We start from the raw sequence: 16,776 nt of genomic DNA on the forward strand, positions 1-16,776 counted from the left end.
ATCTTTTTTGGTGAAGATTTTTCAAGTGCAAGCTTGTCAACGATGTTAACTCGTCATGTCCTAACTCAAAATAGCCACCAAAGCTGAGAAATACTTTGGTCGACATGCGCACTGGGCCGGTTGTCATGGTTGATTGACATGTCAGGCGAAAGCTTGGAAGATGACGTAATGAGCAATTGAGTAACATTACCTAACAAGGCGGGATTGTGGCGAATCTTGACCTTACTGTGTCTCGCTGATTTGGAGAGACGTTTTTGGAAAAATTTTGATTTTTCCTGATAGCGTTAACCGCAGAGGTAAGTCTTTTATCAATTTTATTTAGACGAGGATATACTTTAATTCCTTTATTTTAAACTTATTGTGAAGTTGAAATACCATTTAAGATATTTCAAGGCTTCTTGTTAAATTTTTGTGTAAAAAAGTCCATGGAATTACGATACATCGATAAAAATAACATTGTTTCGGCAGCTTATAGTGAAGCAAGCTTTCTTGAAATTTACAGTTCAATTCTGTGAAGATCTTATAATCGAAAAACACGATATGTAAGCCATACTTTATAAGATCTCCAGCATGGGTCATGGTGTATACAGACCATGTCATTATATATCGGTATTTAGTCCAGTAAATTCAAGAACTTGCCCACAATTGAAAAAATCAATACTTCTTCAATATAGATATATTATTTTGTAAGGAAAATATAGAAAATGAGTGCTTCTTTATTATAATTTTGACAGCTCTTGCCTGATCTTCTGTCGTTTAGTCTTCCAACCTGCAAAATCATTGAACATTTTTTGTAAACAACTTTGAGCTGCACATTCCATATTTTCATTTTTGCAAAAAAATTACAAAACCCACTGATGATTATTACTTTTAAGCACAGCAAAAGTTTTGCTTGCAGAAATTTTGCAAACTAACCGAATAGAATATAACGTTTTTCATATGCCGGAAGTACGTTGTAACTTCCGGTTTGCGATACCGAACGTCAAGGATTCCCAGGGTTAAATTTGTTCACTCCCTTTCGTGTCATTTCTAACTTTTTATATTTTCCAGGAATGCTAAAACACTGAAAACTTATCGATAGGGAAAACTTTACCCTAAAAGGAAAAAAAATGTAACTGCTGATTATTTCACGGGACTCACGCAAGTCTAGGCGCGCGATGCATTGTTCGTTTCACATAGAAAATTATAAATTATTGCTATCATCTTTCGCCAAAATTAAATGAGGTATTTCCCACCAATCAAATTTAAATACGAATCTGGGAATAAAAAGTTAAGTAATATTTTCGTGGTTGAAATGTGTGAATGATATATGTAAAGTAACACCGTGCAAGGAGGTAGTACATCTTTGCTGAGGCTTGAGATTTTAGCGTTTATTCGGCAAATAGATGCTAAAAAAATATTTTTTTGCTGTTTGTTCGCTGTTATTTCTCGAAGTCAATAATTTTAACTGGAATTATTCAATATCGATCGATTGCTAAACAAATGATTGGCCAATTGTCTGTCCATTAAAGTATATGATTCGCATCTATATATATATGCAGTCGATCTAATAGCCCAGGTTCCGTACGCCTCCATTTACAAAAGTATAGGGTTCGCCCATACTAATCAAATTATTCCCAGTAAACCAATTATATATTTTTTGTGGACGGCTTCTAATAAGTTCAAACTGCAGTTTTTATTGGCCTTCGTCTCAGCCTTTTCCAATTACTATCATAACATCAACAACACGAACCAACAGGTGGCTAAACATCTTAACGCATCAATGATTTGATAACACAAATATTTGGAGTGGATCAAAGAACTCAAAGTATCAACCTTTAAATATACAACTATTTCAAAACAGTTTGAATTAATGACGATTGGTGAAAAGCGACTGTATGACCCAAAGAAACCGTGGGCCGATACATCTAAACACAAATCGAGATGTTTTAAATGGTTTCGTTGACTACAAACACTAAATATCTCAACAATAACTTCTGTGTTGTTGAAAAGATTAATGATAAGAAACACCCGTCATGCCAGCTATTCTTAGATCTTGCAATGATCTCCTATTCTCGCTCGCCCCTTCAACGATTTTTTGAAATAGCTCTATGCCATAAAAAATCATTCTAAGAATTGAATCCAATCTGACAGCTTTTTGGCGTAAATCCTAAACATTTTGAAGCATTTTTAGTGGGACTTTTCAATCCTTGCTTCACACTTGATCGATGTCGTCAGATTCACTTACTTCGTTGAAATCCTATAGTACTACGAATCTTCATTTTCGGTGTTTCTCGAATGAATTCGACGATATACGCAAGGAAATAGTATTGAGTGTCATATTAAGTGGTTGAAGGCAAGAGGTTTTCTTGGTTACACGCTCCATTAAATTTTTGTAACTGTTTTTTTTTACGCTTCACCTACGATAGATAAGTTGTTCTCATTTACATCATCGATAAACCCTCCGTTCTCCTTACTACATCTTGATACAGCTTTTTACAAAATTCTTTTTCAGTTCAGTTATTTTTCAGTTTCTTTTGTGGGCCTAATTAATGCCATTATCTTGCGACTCCCAGAGGAGTAAAAATATTGAATACTAAAAAAAGTTTCATTCTCTTGTATGTTATTTCATTATTTTCGGTAATTTTCGAGAGAACACATTGATATGAACTTAGTATCTTAATCTCGTGGGAATGACAAATGGTCTGAAATAGGAATACTAATATGCACTCAAACGATAAAGAGATTTTTTTAAGTAATATGAAATTATTTGGGTTTCTGTTTCAGTCATGAAGCTTTCAAGAGGAGCCCTGTGGATCACCACGGGACTTTGTCTTGCTGTACTAGCGGTAAGTCCTCATGAAGCATGCGCAGTGTAATTTCTGTCCTTGCTATACTATTGATAAGCCCTCTAAAGCATGCTAAGCGGTAGGTCTCCAAAAGCATGCGCAGTGCTTGCTGTTCTAGCGGTAAGACCCCAGAACGACACGGGTGAAAAACGTCTGCGCATGCTCTGAATCCGTATGCAAATGAGTGAAACATGTAAAGTTGACTTTCAAACATGCCTGATAAATTGGACTTCACAAAATGCCAAAACGTAGTGTCCATACTTGAAACTTAAGGCTAATTCTTTCATATTGTGTTTGTTATAAAGTATCTTGGTCTCTCTCACAAAAGTGTACTTGCGAAATGTTTTGTATACTTGGAGAAAACAAACTTTTATTTTCTCACTCAAACTCTTCAACATTTTTAGAAAGCGTGCTGAAATGCACGCATGCGCAAGCGTTATTCTCTATTGCTTACTATCAATCACGTGACTTTTTGGAGTTGGCTGGGGGGCAAACAAGCGGTTGACTGGGGGGCAACTAGTGGATGTTAATTCAAAATATATCAAAATAAGTCCTCAAACTATTGTATTTGACTATTTTCACGACATCAAACCAGAAAACAAGAGATGAAAACAACCTCCAGGATTCTACAAGCCATCAAAAAAGAGCTATTACCGGAAGTGACGTCTATTGATAGCAACCTATTGTCCCCCAGAACCTATCTACAATTTAATTTATTCTAAGTTGAAATGTGTGTGTACATATGCAAAAAATGCTTGTGTTGCAAGTGCACATCCATACAACTGAGTCTGCATATGTTACTAATGATTGTGTCAATGCTTCCAGCAATGCGTACCTCATGTACGCAATCCACGTCACATATCCCCCTCAGAGATGCAATATTACATGCAACAACAAGTTCCAATAGGATTCTTTGTAAGAGACGAAAAGGATGGTGGTGGTAAAGCAGGACCCCCGGGACCCCCCGGACCTCCCGGACCTGCAGCACGTCCTTTCTTTGATCAGGGTAGCGGCGGTAGTGGAAGTGGGGATCTTGTTGCTCGTGGAACTATTCCTGGACCACCAGGACCTCCAGGACCACCCGGGCCCCCGGGAGCTGGGCTTGAGAATGCGGACAAACTGGTATGTTTCTTTTTGTGTTTTCTTTAAACTATGATCATATGAAGTCCATTTGCCTTTAGTTTAATCCTCTAATATCATCGCTTGGGTTGCAATGCTTTTCCATTTAGTCAAAACAAGTGTCATTCCCTAGAGTATAGATCATTTTGTTTAATGGATCCACATGAGAAGACACATGAATATCGGGATACAACTCAAACTACCGAGACAAAAGATGATACTCCAGGGAATGACATGATCTGAAACATAAAAACAATGCGCCCAAGTTAAATAGCTCTATTAACAATTTAATTTTCTGTACATCTTTTTTTGTCTTACAGGGAAGAAAGGATTCCATTACCTGCCAAGGCGAAAAACAATGGGTCGAATGCCCAACTTATCGTGTCATCAAGATCCATGATGCCTTCTGGGGTCGCGATGACGACAGAACATGCACACGTAATGGTGTCCAGCACGGACTGAGCACCACTGCCATGTGCCCTCAAGACGACCAGAACACAATCAGAAAGGTCAAAGCACAGTGCGAAGACGAGAATGCCTGTGAAGTCGTAGCCAGCCCGGTTTTCTTTGACAGGACCGACTGCACTGGAACGTACAAGTTCTTACGAATGAAATACGAGTGCCTGCCGAGCGAATCACGAGTCAAGAACATGTCATAAGCCATCTGATTTCTTTTGGAATTGTCCTTGTTAATAATAGTGGCCAAATCAAGTCGTCCAACACTAACACCTCCAAAGAATTTCATCGCACATATTGTAATATATTTTCATAAAGTGAAAATTTATTTGGGCAAAATTGATCACGTGATTATAACTTAACCCAATAGTAAAGCCGCATACGTTGTAACTTGCAGTCCAATCTATTTCGCGTATAGTACTTTTATGAGATGACATTCATAACTAGTGTAAATACCAAAAATCTCATTACGTATGACAGGCGCTTTTAGATTTATTTCTTAGAAGATTTCATCGATTATTCACTTATGGAAAGATGAATTTACTTTTGTATTTAAATAAAGCTGTTTATCTCATATTAGTAATGGGTCATTCATAGATCATCCAACAAATACAGGGAAACAAAGATCTGGGGAACCAGTGCGCATTAACAGGGTGCTTTTACATTGCGCACGCATGCAGAAACTCATATTTCGATTGCGCGAAAAAGTAGGGTTTTGTTGGACGTCAATAAAAGTGTTTCCATGATATCGTCGAAAAACCGATAAACACAAAGTTTTCAAAGGCAAGTGAAAATCCACCGAAACCCACGTCATCGCGACAACAATACTCGAGATTCGAGTTCTCTCTTGCTCAGAATTACCCTCGATTTTGTGCAGAATATATTCAAGTGTTCCTTGAAGGTCCGTGGAATTTCAAAGTGTTTGTATTGTTGAAATTGTGCATTTTTTATTTTACCGTTGGTATTTGTGAATATTCAGAGCTAAGGAGCTAAGCCTGAGTAAATGAGTCTGTAATCAAGGAACACAGCAGTAATTTAAAAAAGGTCTATCCCTTAGGTGTTTTTGAGAAGCACTGTGAACGGGTTGATTTTGATATTGATTGAATTGAGCTTACTGCGTACCTTGTTTGATGGAATTTTGCAAATTTATTTCGATTTATTCTCTTCCTTAGCCTTTGGTCGAGCTTCTTGATTATTCTGTAATTCCTCGGATAGCGGTTTTGGGGCTGAAATCTCAAGCATAAACGTAAACGCTTTGCAAACCCATGCTTTGTTTCAATACTCGTTCAATACTGGAAATATGGTCCTGGATCAATTAACCACAATTAAACTGACGGAACCATAGAATAGCGCGCAAATCCAAGTACATGAACGTTTTAATAGAACAATATGCCAAAGGCAAAGGCGGATCGTAAGATGCATTTAGGTATTAAAGTGGCTCATAGTTTTTCTGAGCTCATCTCTGATCTTAAGTCGGCAATTAATTAGTCGTACCTTAGATGGTATCGAACAAATATTTCAATGTTTCGTTTGGCTTTCGTTCCAATCTAATGGATGCTGGATATTTCCTTCTGCCAAATAATCTAAAGGTCCAAGGTAATAAAAACGGGGGAAAACTACTTATATAGACTGAACAGACTAATGATATGATACACATTATAGATGAATACATCGTATAGGAGCAGGTGTAGCTCATTTGGTTAGTGTAGGCAGCCTGCGGAGCTACAGGTGCGCGGTAAGATCCTCTGGGGCTTCACGCCTGTTTCGGGGGCTTTAGACGAGGGGTTTTAGTTCCTGCGCTTAGCTTCTCGAAAATAACAAAAGAGAGAAGGGAACAACAGGAAACCTCTGGCACACAGGTGGTGAAATGATACAATTATCTCAATATCACTTAAGTGAAGTGTTAAAATATCACTTCCCTGATATGGTGTACAATTATCACAAAGAATATCACTTCAGTGAAGTTTTAAAATATCACTTCACTGTAAGCTGTAAACTGTGAGCTTTGTTATTGTATCGACCCTAAATGTGTAATAAACGAATCATCATGTTTTCCTTATCATATTGCTCACTTGCTCTTGGACTCGCTTGCTCGCTTGTTTGCAATATGATATGGAGGTGAATAATAACGATTTCAAACTCTTAACATGTAATAATCTATATATTTTTTATTTTTACATGACGATATTTTTGCAAAAGGAGTGATGTTTCTACATTGCGAAAGAATGTACAGGTTTCGCATTTCTTGAGAAATGGGTTCGCTGACTCTGACCACCTTTCGTGACCATAGTCACGCTTCTTGTCAACCAGTCACGTTGGAAAAGGCGTCGCCCAACCTGATTGCGTTACCCTGTTTATAAAGCATATATAGTTGTCAATTAATTTTAGAAGCAGGGTCAGAGTGATCACCACTTGCATAAAACAGAAGGAACAAATTCCTCGATCCCTCTTCTAACACAGAAGCAATGGGATGTTCAAATGCACCATGTCGAAATCTCGCGGGAACGTTTTTTATTCGAACTTGAGGATCTTGAGAGATTCTCTTTCTCAAGATGCATACTCTTGAGAAGAGATTACATGAAGCATGTAGGATAATTAGCAATGGTACAGGAAACATCCTTTATTCTCTTCCAAGAGCAAGCAAAAGAGGTATGCTTTTAAATACTTTTCTAATTTCGTCTTTTTTTAAAAAAAGTTTGGTGATTCCATAAGCAAAACTAACACTTGGAAATGTCTTGGTGAAGTTTTTCTCACGTTACATCGATCGTCATTCGTGAAAATTTGGACTTCACATAAACCATAAGTCATTTACACCTCAATAATAAATATGAAGGCGTCCTACGATGTCACTTTGATCACCAAGAACAATATGGCCCTGCGGGTGGTCATTAACGGATCGACATACTCGACCAGCACCTTCTGGTGTGGTAAGATATGGTCATACTTAAAAATATTAAGGCGAGAATTTAAGAAATGCTTTAAGGAGCGCATAATAACTCGTAGGTTCTACTTAAAGGATCTTCCGAAAAGGCATTATTCATTCATATAGAAATCTTTGGGGATCTGAGAGTGAAATACCCGTACAGCTAAACCAAGTCAAGTCAAACAGGTCAACGCTTAAAGTAAGTAACCGTGTAGCAGTAGAAAATAGCAGTTCTCAGTTTTATGTCGCTGAGAGCCTTTTTTTGAATATTGAATAATCAAAGTTATATTTCTTATTGCCTGATTTCATTTTCTTCGTTTTTCACATATTTACTCCAGTATTTTTCAAATCTTTTTATTCTGAGCACTCACTAGATTATTTTGTCAAACGGGCTATTGGTTTAGTATACATTGCTGCCAAATGGTATTTAATTGCCCATAATTTAGTATATAAGATTCGACATTTTCTATTTTATTTTTTGTTGGCAAACTCGTTTTTATCACGCTAGCTACCCATATGTTTATAAACAAGTAAATGATATTCAAAACCCAAATCATATTTGCTATGAATATTTGCTAACAACTTCGCAGCCAACGTAAGTCGACACAACTCAACTAGTTTTCCCGTACAGGTTATACCATTAGTGTTTTGTCTCACCGTTGTCCCGCGAGTTTCCCGTTAATAGCCGTTTTGATTTTTGCGAATACGTCACGTTTGAGATATTAAAATTCAAGCTCAACAAAGTGCAGAGCCTCTCCGGAATTGCATGTTTTAAAATTTCATTACTTGTAAATCTCAAAAGAATCAGTAGGATCAAGGGAACCTGGTAGGATACAGAGGGAATTTCATCAAAATGTTGAATAGTTGACGTCGCCTAAATTAGTTAAGTTTAGTTTAGTCTAGTTTTTAAAATGAGTTCGTCACCAAAAAAAAACCCAACAACAATACATTACAAATAAACTAAATAACAATAACGGAAACTTTAACACAATAAGTCAAAATAAAATGGGAGGTGACGGGAGAAAGGAACCAGAACTTACGTCCCAATTGCACCCTAACCCGTTAACCCAAAATTGGTTTCTACACTTAAACAAAGAGAAACTTGAATAATCCATTCATCCTGAAGATAAATTCAGGTTTGAATTTTGAGTATTTTGACTTTCAAGAAAGTCTAACAGAAAAATCCATCGTGACCAAATGATTCAACAGGCCGTTTGGATGATGGCGTCATTTTACTGACCACTACCAAAATGCTTCGCGAATTTTCTTTCTTATTCAAATTTGTATTTCCTCATAAGAATAGTCAGGCAATTGTTGCTAATTAACTGAACAAGAGAAAGTGTGGAAGAGATTCTGGTAGTTTTAATAAATGACGCTACGATGCAAGTGACCTATTATGAGTTATACCGATGGAGTTTCTGTGGATCGTGGATTTGGCGGGAATTTTGCCGCCAAAACGCGCGCGCGCGCCTCCCCATTTCTGAGACTCTCGCTATGCCATTAATGTCATCACAATTTCTTCTCTCAGCATCATGAAGTTTTCAAGAGGAGGATTTTTCATCTTGGCAGTTGTCTGCCTTGCTGTACTAACAGTAAGTATCTGTATATAGTGTGCACATTCAATAGACTACTTTACCTTGGCCGTTATATTTTCTTATTTCAGACCACGTGCCATTATCTTGAGATTATGACTCTTTGTTTGAGTTGTATCCATATTCATGTACCTTCTCGTGCACAACGGTTAAACAAAGAAATGATACTCTAGGGAATGACACGTGGTATGAAATAGGAAAACATTACGCCCAAGGTAAAGAGGTGTGCAAGGTTTCAACCAGCTGATAAAAGTCTTTGAATATTATTATCCGCCCCAAATGATGTACAAACACTGACCACCATGTGCTTTCAACCAGAAAATTTTTTATTCAAAACATGTGATCCAGGTGACATTTTACACGAGGCAGGAAATGACGTCACGTGAAACCCAGCAATAATCATGGCTTGTATTTGTTCCAGGAATGCGCACCACGTCTAAGGAGCCCGCGCCATATCAGAAAACCAAGAGGCTCAATCAACGGTTTCTACTGGAACAAAAAACTTCCCGTTGGCTTCGTCATCAACAACGTCAAAGCAGACAACAAGCAATTCAAGCGCAGCGTTGGCAGTGGTAGTGGCAGCGGCAGTGGTAGTGGAAGCGGTGCTAAGGCTTAAATAAATGCTGACTTTCTCGTAATATTGATAGCTAACGTGTGATAGTCAAATTGACATAAAAGAAAACGATGGAAATAAGATCTAATATTTATGTTAGTTATATGACGATGCGTCAGTATTGTAATGGAGTTTAATACATTATAAAAATATGAGTACAGTGTAATAGCGAATACATTAACAATAATAGTTATAATCATAATCATAATGATATTAATAACAATGATATTAATAACAATAATAACAATGATAATAATAATAATAATAATAATAATAATGATAATAATGATAATAATGATGGTAATGATAATGATAATAATGCAAAATTCAATGATACCAGCATTGACACGACGTTAATAAAGCTGTTTATTCTTTTACCCGTTTTGTTTTTGATTATGTACGCCTTTATGAATGGACATTTTGGCGGGAAAATAAAATAAGTATCACGCTAGTCTGTGTTAACAGTGAGATGTAACAATAAATATATCTCTTACAAGAGGAACATGAAGAATAGAATGCGTGACTAGTCACCATAGAAAATATGCGTCACATCTCTTCCATATCAGGCGAGAGAAAAGACAATTGCTGCTAATGAACGCACGCAACCGAGCCTGCGTAGATGATACAAGCTTCTGTTTATGTTGATGTGCGCCTCTAAACGAGCTCAAATATTTAGCAATTAGAAGATGTGCTCAGCCATACATATTCAAGAGCAAGTAACTAAATAAGTAAGTTCTTGAGATGTAAGTGTTCAATTCCTGGTGAATATTCGACAAGATATTTTAGACTCAAACCATGCTCGATGAATAGTTCAAGAAGTTCCTTCAGTTCTTGAGATGTAAGTGTTCAATTCCTGGTGAATATTCGACAGGATATATCGGACTCAAAGCTGGTACGACTATAAACCATGCTCGATAAATAAATAGCTCAAGATATTCCTTCAGTTTACCAAGGCAAAGGTAAGCCATGACTTTAAAATGTAGCTCATGAACTCAAATTTTGTTTCATGGCCTTGAAACTATATATTTCAAAGGAAATACTGTTCAAGTGCCAGCGAAATCTTGCTATATTGTTGTTAACTGGGAGACCAATGATATTAGAAAAGCTGTTGTTCGTGATCAATGGACGTATCACAGTTTGGTCATTTGGCCTGCGCGAACAGAATTGCTTGGGTCTATTAAATCAACAAACTTTATTTTATCAGAAACTGTAAAGTTGAGACCCTATTAATAATGCCATTTATATTTCTTTCTCAATATATCAAGCTTATATTTTCGTGGGATCCCTGTGGTTTTAGACATTTTGGGCTTCCTTTGTCAAAGACCAGGTTTCTAAGCTAGATTCAAAATGGTGGACAATTTTGAGTATTTCTTTGCTGTAACATCTGCAGTTTTGATTCATATTTTCGACATTTTAAAACTTAAAATGGCGAAAAAATCACCAAAAAGAAATCTGGGTTTTCTTCCAAATATAAGGTAAGCTTAACAAATATGGATATAAAAATGATGGCTACAAAAAACGACAACTTTATATGAATCAAATTTATTGTAAGTTTTTTATAAGCTTTACTACATTTCGATAATTCGTTCTATCGAACCGTTTCAATGCTAAAAAGCTGATTCGGTGCTCAACGATGCAAATGCATCGGTATTAAATGGTATATATTAGGTATATATTAGATTACAACCATTCAAAATAGACGCCTAGAACCGCACAAATGTTGTCCAATGACATTGGTGACATCTCTCTCTTTCTTTTCCTTTCCGTTTGCTGGAATTTTAAAGTAATCTCTTTTCTTCTTCAGTCTTTTTTTTCTTCTTTCTTTCCTTTTATCCATCCGTCCGCCCCTCTGTCCGTCCGTCCATCCGTCCGTCCGTCCATCTGTCTGTCTGTCTGTTGTCTGCTGTCTTTATTCATTTCCTTCATTTCTTTTATCTTTTGTCTTTTTCTTTATTTCTTTATATCTTTTTCGTTAACATATCAAAGACAGAATAAGTATCAAAGTATCAAATCTTGACCTTAGGCTTGGTGCTTGGGGTCAGTGTCACATTTTTGCCTTTACCTGCAACTATTTGTAAACAAAAACCTCAAGGAATGACTAAAATACCTTAATATTCTTTTAAAAACAATAATCTAAAGTTACAAAAAATAGATACATTGAACAAGCTAAGACTGATAATGTTACAGCCATGACTCGAGCAAGTGAATGAGTTTAAGAAGTGTTGACAGGATTGGGCACCATAACAATCTTCTACGGTTACGAGAATTCTTTGACAAGGTAAAATTTGAAATTCGACTTGTAAGCTTACTGTGATCAAATGTGCTTATAGAATTATATCAGGAGCAGGTCTACCAGTATTGTTTTGACATTTTTTGCCAAAAACATAAAATAGTAGATTTTTACCAAATACTTAATTGAAAACTCATTGAAGGTAACTACGTGTTGAAAAACGTGGACCAAAAATCAAGAATTTGAAAGTAAACTTGAATGGGAATAAAGTGGCTTTGAAATTCGTTTTTTGAATTTAAACGAGATCCCTGCGGGTTTGAGCAAAACATGTTACAAAAAAGGTTAACAATATCAAAACAAACTCTATAGGTGCAAAAATTCATTCGACTTGTTTTTCTCTTTAGTGTTAAAGTTTCTTGTCTTCAAAGTGCCGCCATATTTTTTCTGACATTCTATCTTCGAACCATTCTCATGTCAAGATCGACAAAATAGCCCATATCATTCTGCCATGGACCATATACCATCGGCTGTTATTTTTCTGATGTTTTCATTGGTTGCCATGGGTTTCCACAGCAATGAACTAAGCAGCATTATAGTACAGGGGAATATTACAGATCTGGCTTGTGAAGGGACCGACATGACATTGATGTGTGACTCCGGTCTAGGAATTAACGTCCACTCGGCATTCTGGGGTCGAGATGACACCATTACATGCGCGACAGAGGCAAGGAATGCCAAGAAGACACCTATTCCTTGTACACCCTTGTGTTCGTCATATCCAACAGAGTTAGTCAAAGATATGTGTAACAAGAAGCAGTTTTGCCTTTTGTTTGCCTCAGCTGGTATATTTGAGCTGCCCAAATGTTGTCCTAGTGTGATGAAGTATCTAAAAGTTCGATATGACTGCAATCAAATGACTGGACAATAAGTGTTGTGCTGCCTTCCTGGATAACAAGTACTGAGCCCTGGAAACTGATCTGGTTTGTTCTATATTTCCCCATCAAAACCGTTGCGATAATCTTCAAACCTGAAAAAAACTTTGGACTGATTCAAGACAGGAGATGGCTTATTCACAGATCAACTTGGAATTTAGCTTGTTAGGCTTTGCGGTTTGTAGGGGGATGAAAACCGGAGAATCTCGAGCATAGCCCTCAAATCAAGGGAGAAGCCTTACAAACTCTACTCACATGTGATAGCGAGTTTAATCAATCTTGGGCGCGAAAGGTAGCGAGTGCGTTACCCTACGTCACCTTTCTCAGCATTGATAATCTTTCCAATTCTCTGCCACCTGTGTGCAGCAAGAGTAAGAAGATCTTTACCACTCGATGCGCAATGTTTCCATTATCCGATATCATGATACAATGATCATGTACAATTTCTACAGGTTTTTTCAGTGGGCTTGTAACCGGGAGAAAACGTCTAAAATCCGTTCAAATAAAACATTAATCTTTTCCACTTTTAAAAACTGAATGACCGTTTATAAAACAATACTGCATGACCTGTAAAAGCTTCGAAACGCGAATGTTCTCACAAAAACTATAATCTCAGCAGGTTGTCGATGTGTTAAGGGGCTGCATGGCGGTACTCTTTCAATGTAGGGGACTTATAACCGAGAGGACTCATAATAGGGACTTTAAGATTCGCAAAATCTGCGACGGCGACGTCAACCGGAAGTTTAAATTACTTGACTTTTGCGCTTCGAGTCTTTAAGATCTGTCTTCCCTGTGGATGAGTTAAACCTTAAAGTCCCTAATAATAATAAGTACAGGGACATTTCTGTTATATTGCAGAGGTGAGCTTATTAACGGCGGGACGGAGCTTATAACCAGAATTTTAGATCGACAGTAAATGTTCTTAATCTTTTATAGTAATTTGTATTGAATAAATTCTTTACACTAGAAATAAATTCTAATTTATTTGTCTCTCATTGAGGTTGGTGTTGCCTTCTTAGTCGTCTTCGTAGTTATTCTTCTTGTCCTTTTTCATGTTCTCCTTCCATTGCCATTGCTGTATGTTGCCGCTGCTGTTGTTGTGTTCAGTGATATTGTTGCTTCAACTTCTTTTTTTATTTGTTGCCACCATTGCTGCAGCTGTTGTTGTTAGATTTAATTCCTGTTGTTTGATCTTTTTCTTCTGCAGCATGGCTACTATTATGCTGCTGCTATACTTGCTGTTAGTTTAGTCATTCTAACTTCTTTTCTTATTGCTCCTATTATTTTTAATGATTCTGCCAATCATTATTATTGCTTTTTCTGTTGCAAGTACCGTTGTCCTGTACCAACGTTACAGACAATAAACACAGCCACTTATATCCTCGTCTTATTGCTCTCTCCCAAGCAGGTTCTGCCAACAGGTGTATTCCGGTCCGTTGATCACAGTTCCAAAAATTAGAGAATTCATCTTAATGGAGATCTAAACTAAACCAATTATCAAAAATATATTTATTTTATTCGTCTCGTTTTCGTAGTACCATCCTGTTCTGTCAGAATATATTTTGGATTACTCGTTGGAAAGGTTTCTGAGATGGAGTCTTGTGGTTGACTCTTGTCAGTTTTCAAACGCGCTAAGTTTCAGATCTAAACCAAGCTGTTGGTGATACATGGCGTATAGTTTCATCCCATGTTGTATTTGTTCCTATATTAGAACCAGATTAGCGGTCATTTCGATCCCAGTCCGCTCATAGCCCTACAGTCATACACGACCTTCAAGTATTTCGCAATCCTTGGACACAAAGGTACCTCAAAGTAAGCCTCGGATGCATCGATCTCACAACGACTCGTCGCGTCACAAATATCACTCAGTTTCTTAAGCGGATAATTCGAGTCCATTGGTTTACACATATTGTTTGTTTTTTTCGAAGCTGACGACTTGCAGATAGCAGAATTATTTCTTCCCCAAAATGCTGATTGGATTTTGATTCCATCTTGCTCATCGCAAGAAAGTACCATCTTTTGTCCTTCGCAAGCGAGTTCAGACATATTCGCTCTTTTTACCCAGTCTGTAAGTTTACTTTCATGTCCATTGAGTCCAAGAAGCAAGCACGAAGAAAAACAAGCGAAAAGTATCCACACTTGTCTATTTGACATGATTTTGATTCTCTTTTCCAGTTTTCTCAGTAGAAATGAGAAACTGCCCCTGATTTCTCTTGATTGTGTCTACCAGCTTCGCTCTTGTTTTGACATTGTTATTTGACTCCAGTGGAGTAACACATTACACATTTAAGAATGAAAGACAGTTTCCCTTCATGTGGCTGGTGGCGTGGTTACCATAGCAATGCTTTAACAAATAGAATTATCACTCGCTGTCTGCTTTTGAATCGTACAGAATCTTCAAAAACCACGAGTTATCGAAAATAAGCTAAATAGAGGTTTTTTGCAATTGTGTAACATAGAGTTGAACATTTTTAGGGATGAAATGCAATAAGAAATAAATGTTAATTCACTGTAAGAAAAATATTGAGTTTTATATCAAAAGAGTCAAATTTGTTTCGCGTGAACCCGTGTATTAATGCTAGATATTTCGATGCATAGTATAATAACATAGACAACTTTTTGATAACATAAGGTACTGAAAGTTTTGAAATATTGTAAATCACAGTGTAGGAATAGATACTTTACGAAATGTTATGTATAACAAGCGAATCGTTTTTTTTTTTTGTTTTTTTTTTGTTCCAATTTTCAGTGTTCTTGTTATGTGCATCTCAAAGTACTAAGCAAAGTGGAAAGTGATTTCAGAGTTGCGCAACACCGTTCCATGTCTGCGCAATAATTGCCCAACATATTTTGTCACCGATTGCCGTAGTTTGATAGTATCCCTGTACAAAAGGGATTGTTATACCTAATACGACGTATGGAAAACGGGTGCCAATAATGCAATAGGATTGCTGCAGCAATACACGAGAAAAAGATAAAAATTAACTTTAGATCAGCAATATTGGATTCAGTGGCAGCCTGATAATCAAAGACTATTAAAAAGATTTTAACCTCGAGAACAAATCCATTATTTACTTGAAAGGAAACCACTTTAATACTTTGAAAAGGTGTCATGGTCATCGCCGACGTTTCGGGCAAAAAACAACAACAACAAGACTGTGCATGCTGTAATATTTACATAGAATACAAGTTTTTTATCTACAAAAATAGCAGTGAAAATATAAGGATATATGCCAAGTTCAATAATGTTTTCAAACCAAAAAATGCGAGCACAAAAGGTTTGACAAAGTTTTGTACTTTAAGTTTTACTTTTCGATTCTGAAATGTCATTCAAACATGAACATTTATTTAAAAGCTCGCTTACTTAATCTGTTTGACCAAACCAGTTATGTTTGAATTCTCTATACTAGGGTCTAATGTCTTTTTATCTCAAGATTAACAAACTCTACGACACGTTTAACTGATTACTAGTGCAGCGAAAATGGTTCTCATTTGCGTGTCCAAAATCTATCACTGCCTTCGTGTTTATAGAACCAAAACTCATTCTATCCTTCAATGAATAACATCACTAACGAACGAAACAAAAACTAACGAAATCGTGAATAGTATAATTTCTGTAATGAAGAAATATCTCACGATGAAGAATGGAAAATATCTGGTTAAAATATTTTTAAGGAAAAATGTTTTTTTTTTCTCCGCAAAGATTTTTCTTTGGGGTCAAAAGAGCAAGAAGAGCTCAGAACGACTGTTTCAATGTCTTGTAAAGAGATACAATGACCTGAACATCAACACAACAGGTGGTTTAACTCCAAATGTCGCCCTCACATCATAACTGTAAATAAAACGACTTCGTCCAACTGGTACAACATCGAAACTAAAACCACTTCCTTGGGGTAGTAATTTTACAATCTTTCCAAGATAATTCTGATTTTTATTTCAAGGAAAACTTTATCGCATAAAATTTGAAGGAGTTTGTGATTATTTTGGAAGATTTGCTTTTTAGGTTGTTGCGCATGCGTTGCTTGGAGACGTAAGAAGCATTCCTGTGATATTACCTCATTCAGCGTTCCGTCCTATTACTTT

General features: G+C 36.7%; 1 protein-coding gene and 1 long non-coding RNA gene across 2 annotated transcripts; both read left to right on the top strand.

The window, feature by feature from the left end:
- The first annotated feature begins 204 nt into the window (after window positions 1-204).
- On the top strand, window positions 205-4,982 carry LOC116299675 (uncharacterized). The gene is made up of 4 exons (XM_031708386.1): window positions 205-296; window positions 2,767-2,828; window positions 3,654-3,950; window positions 4,268-4,982. Exons 2-4 carry the CDS (start codon window positions 2,769-2,771, stop codon window positions 4,604-4,606), a joined length of 696 nt encoding a protein of 231 aa, XP_031564246.1. The 5' UTR covers window positions 205-296; window positions 2,767-2,768; the 3' UTR covers window positions 4,607-4,982.
- Window positions 4,983-6,815: 1,833 nt separating this feature from the next.
- LOC116299677 (uncharacterized) lies at window positions 6,816-9,908 on the top strand. Its single transcript, XR_004197494.2, has 4 exons — window positions 6,816-7,052; window positions 7,453-7,525; window positions 8,855-8,918; window positions 9,340-9,908. It is a non-coding gene; the product is annotated as an uncharacterized LOC116299677 (long non-coding RNA).
- The last annotated feature ends 6,868 nt before the right edge of the window (window positions 9,909-16,776 follow it).

This window comes from Actinia tenebrosa, unplaced genomic scaffold, assembly GCF_029948245.1.
Source record: "Actinia tenebrosa isolate PJP-AT-01 unplaced genomic scaffold, QUT_ActTen_1.0 PGA_scaffold2__45_contigs__length_23673736, whole genome shotgun sequence".
NCBI classification, from domain to species: domain Eukaryota; kingdom Metazoa; phylum Cnidaria; class Anthozoa; order Actiniaria; family Actiniidae; genus Actinia; species Actinia tenebrosa.

Bases quoted from the DNA above. Each gene is read 5' to 3' on its own strand.
- LOC116299675 (XM_031708386.1), top strand. From the start codon at position 2,769: ATGAAGCTTTCAAGAGGAGCCCTGTGGATCACCACGGGACTTTGTCTT. The intron at 2,829-3,653 runs GTAAGTCCTCAT...CAATGCTTCCAG, and splicing joins TTTGTCTTGCTGTACTAGCG to CAATGCGTACCTCATGTACG. The intron at 3,951-4,267 runs GTATGTTTCTTT...TTTGTCTTACAG, and splicing joins TTGAGAATGCGGACAAACTG to GGAAGAAAGGATTCCATTAC.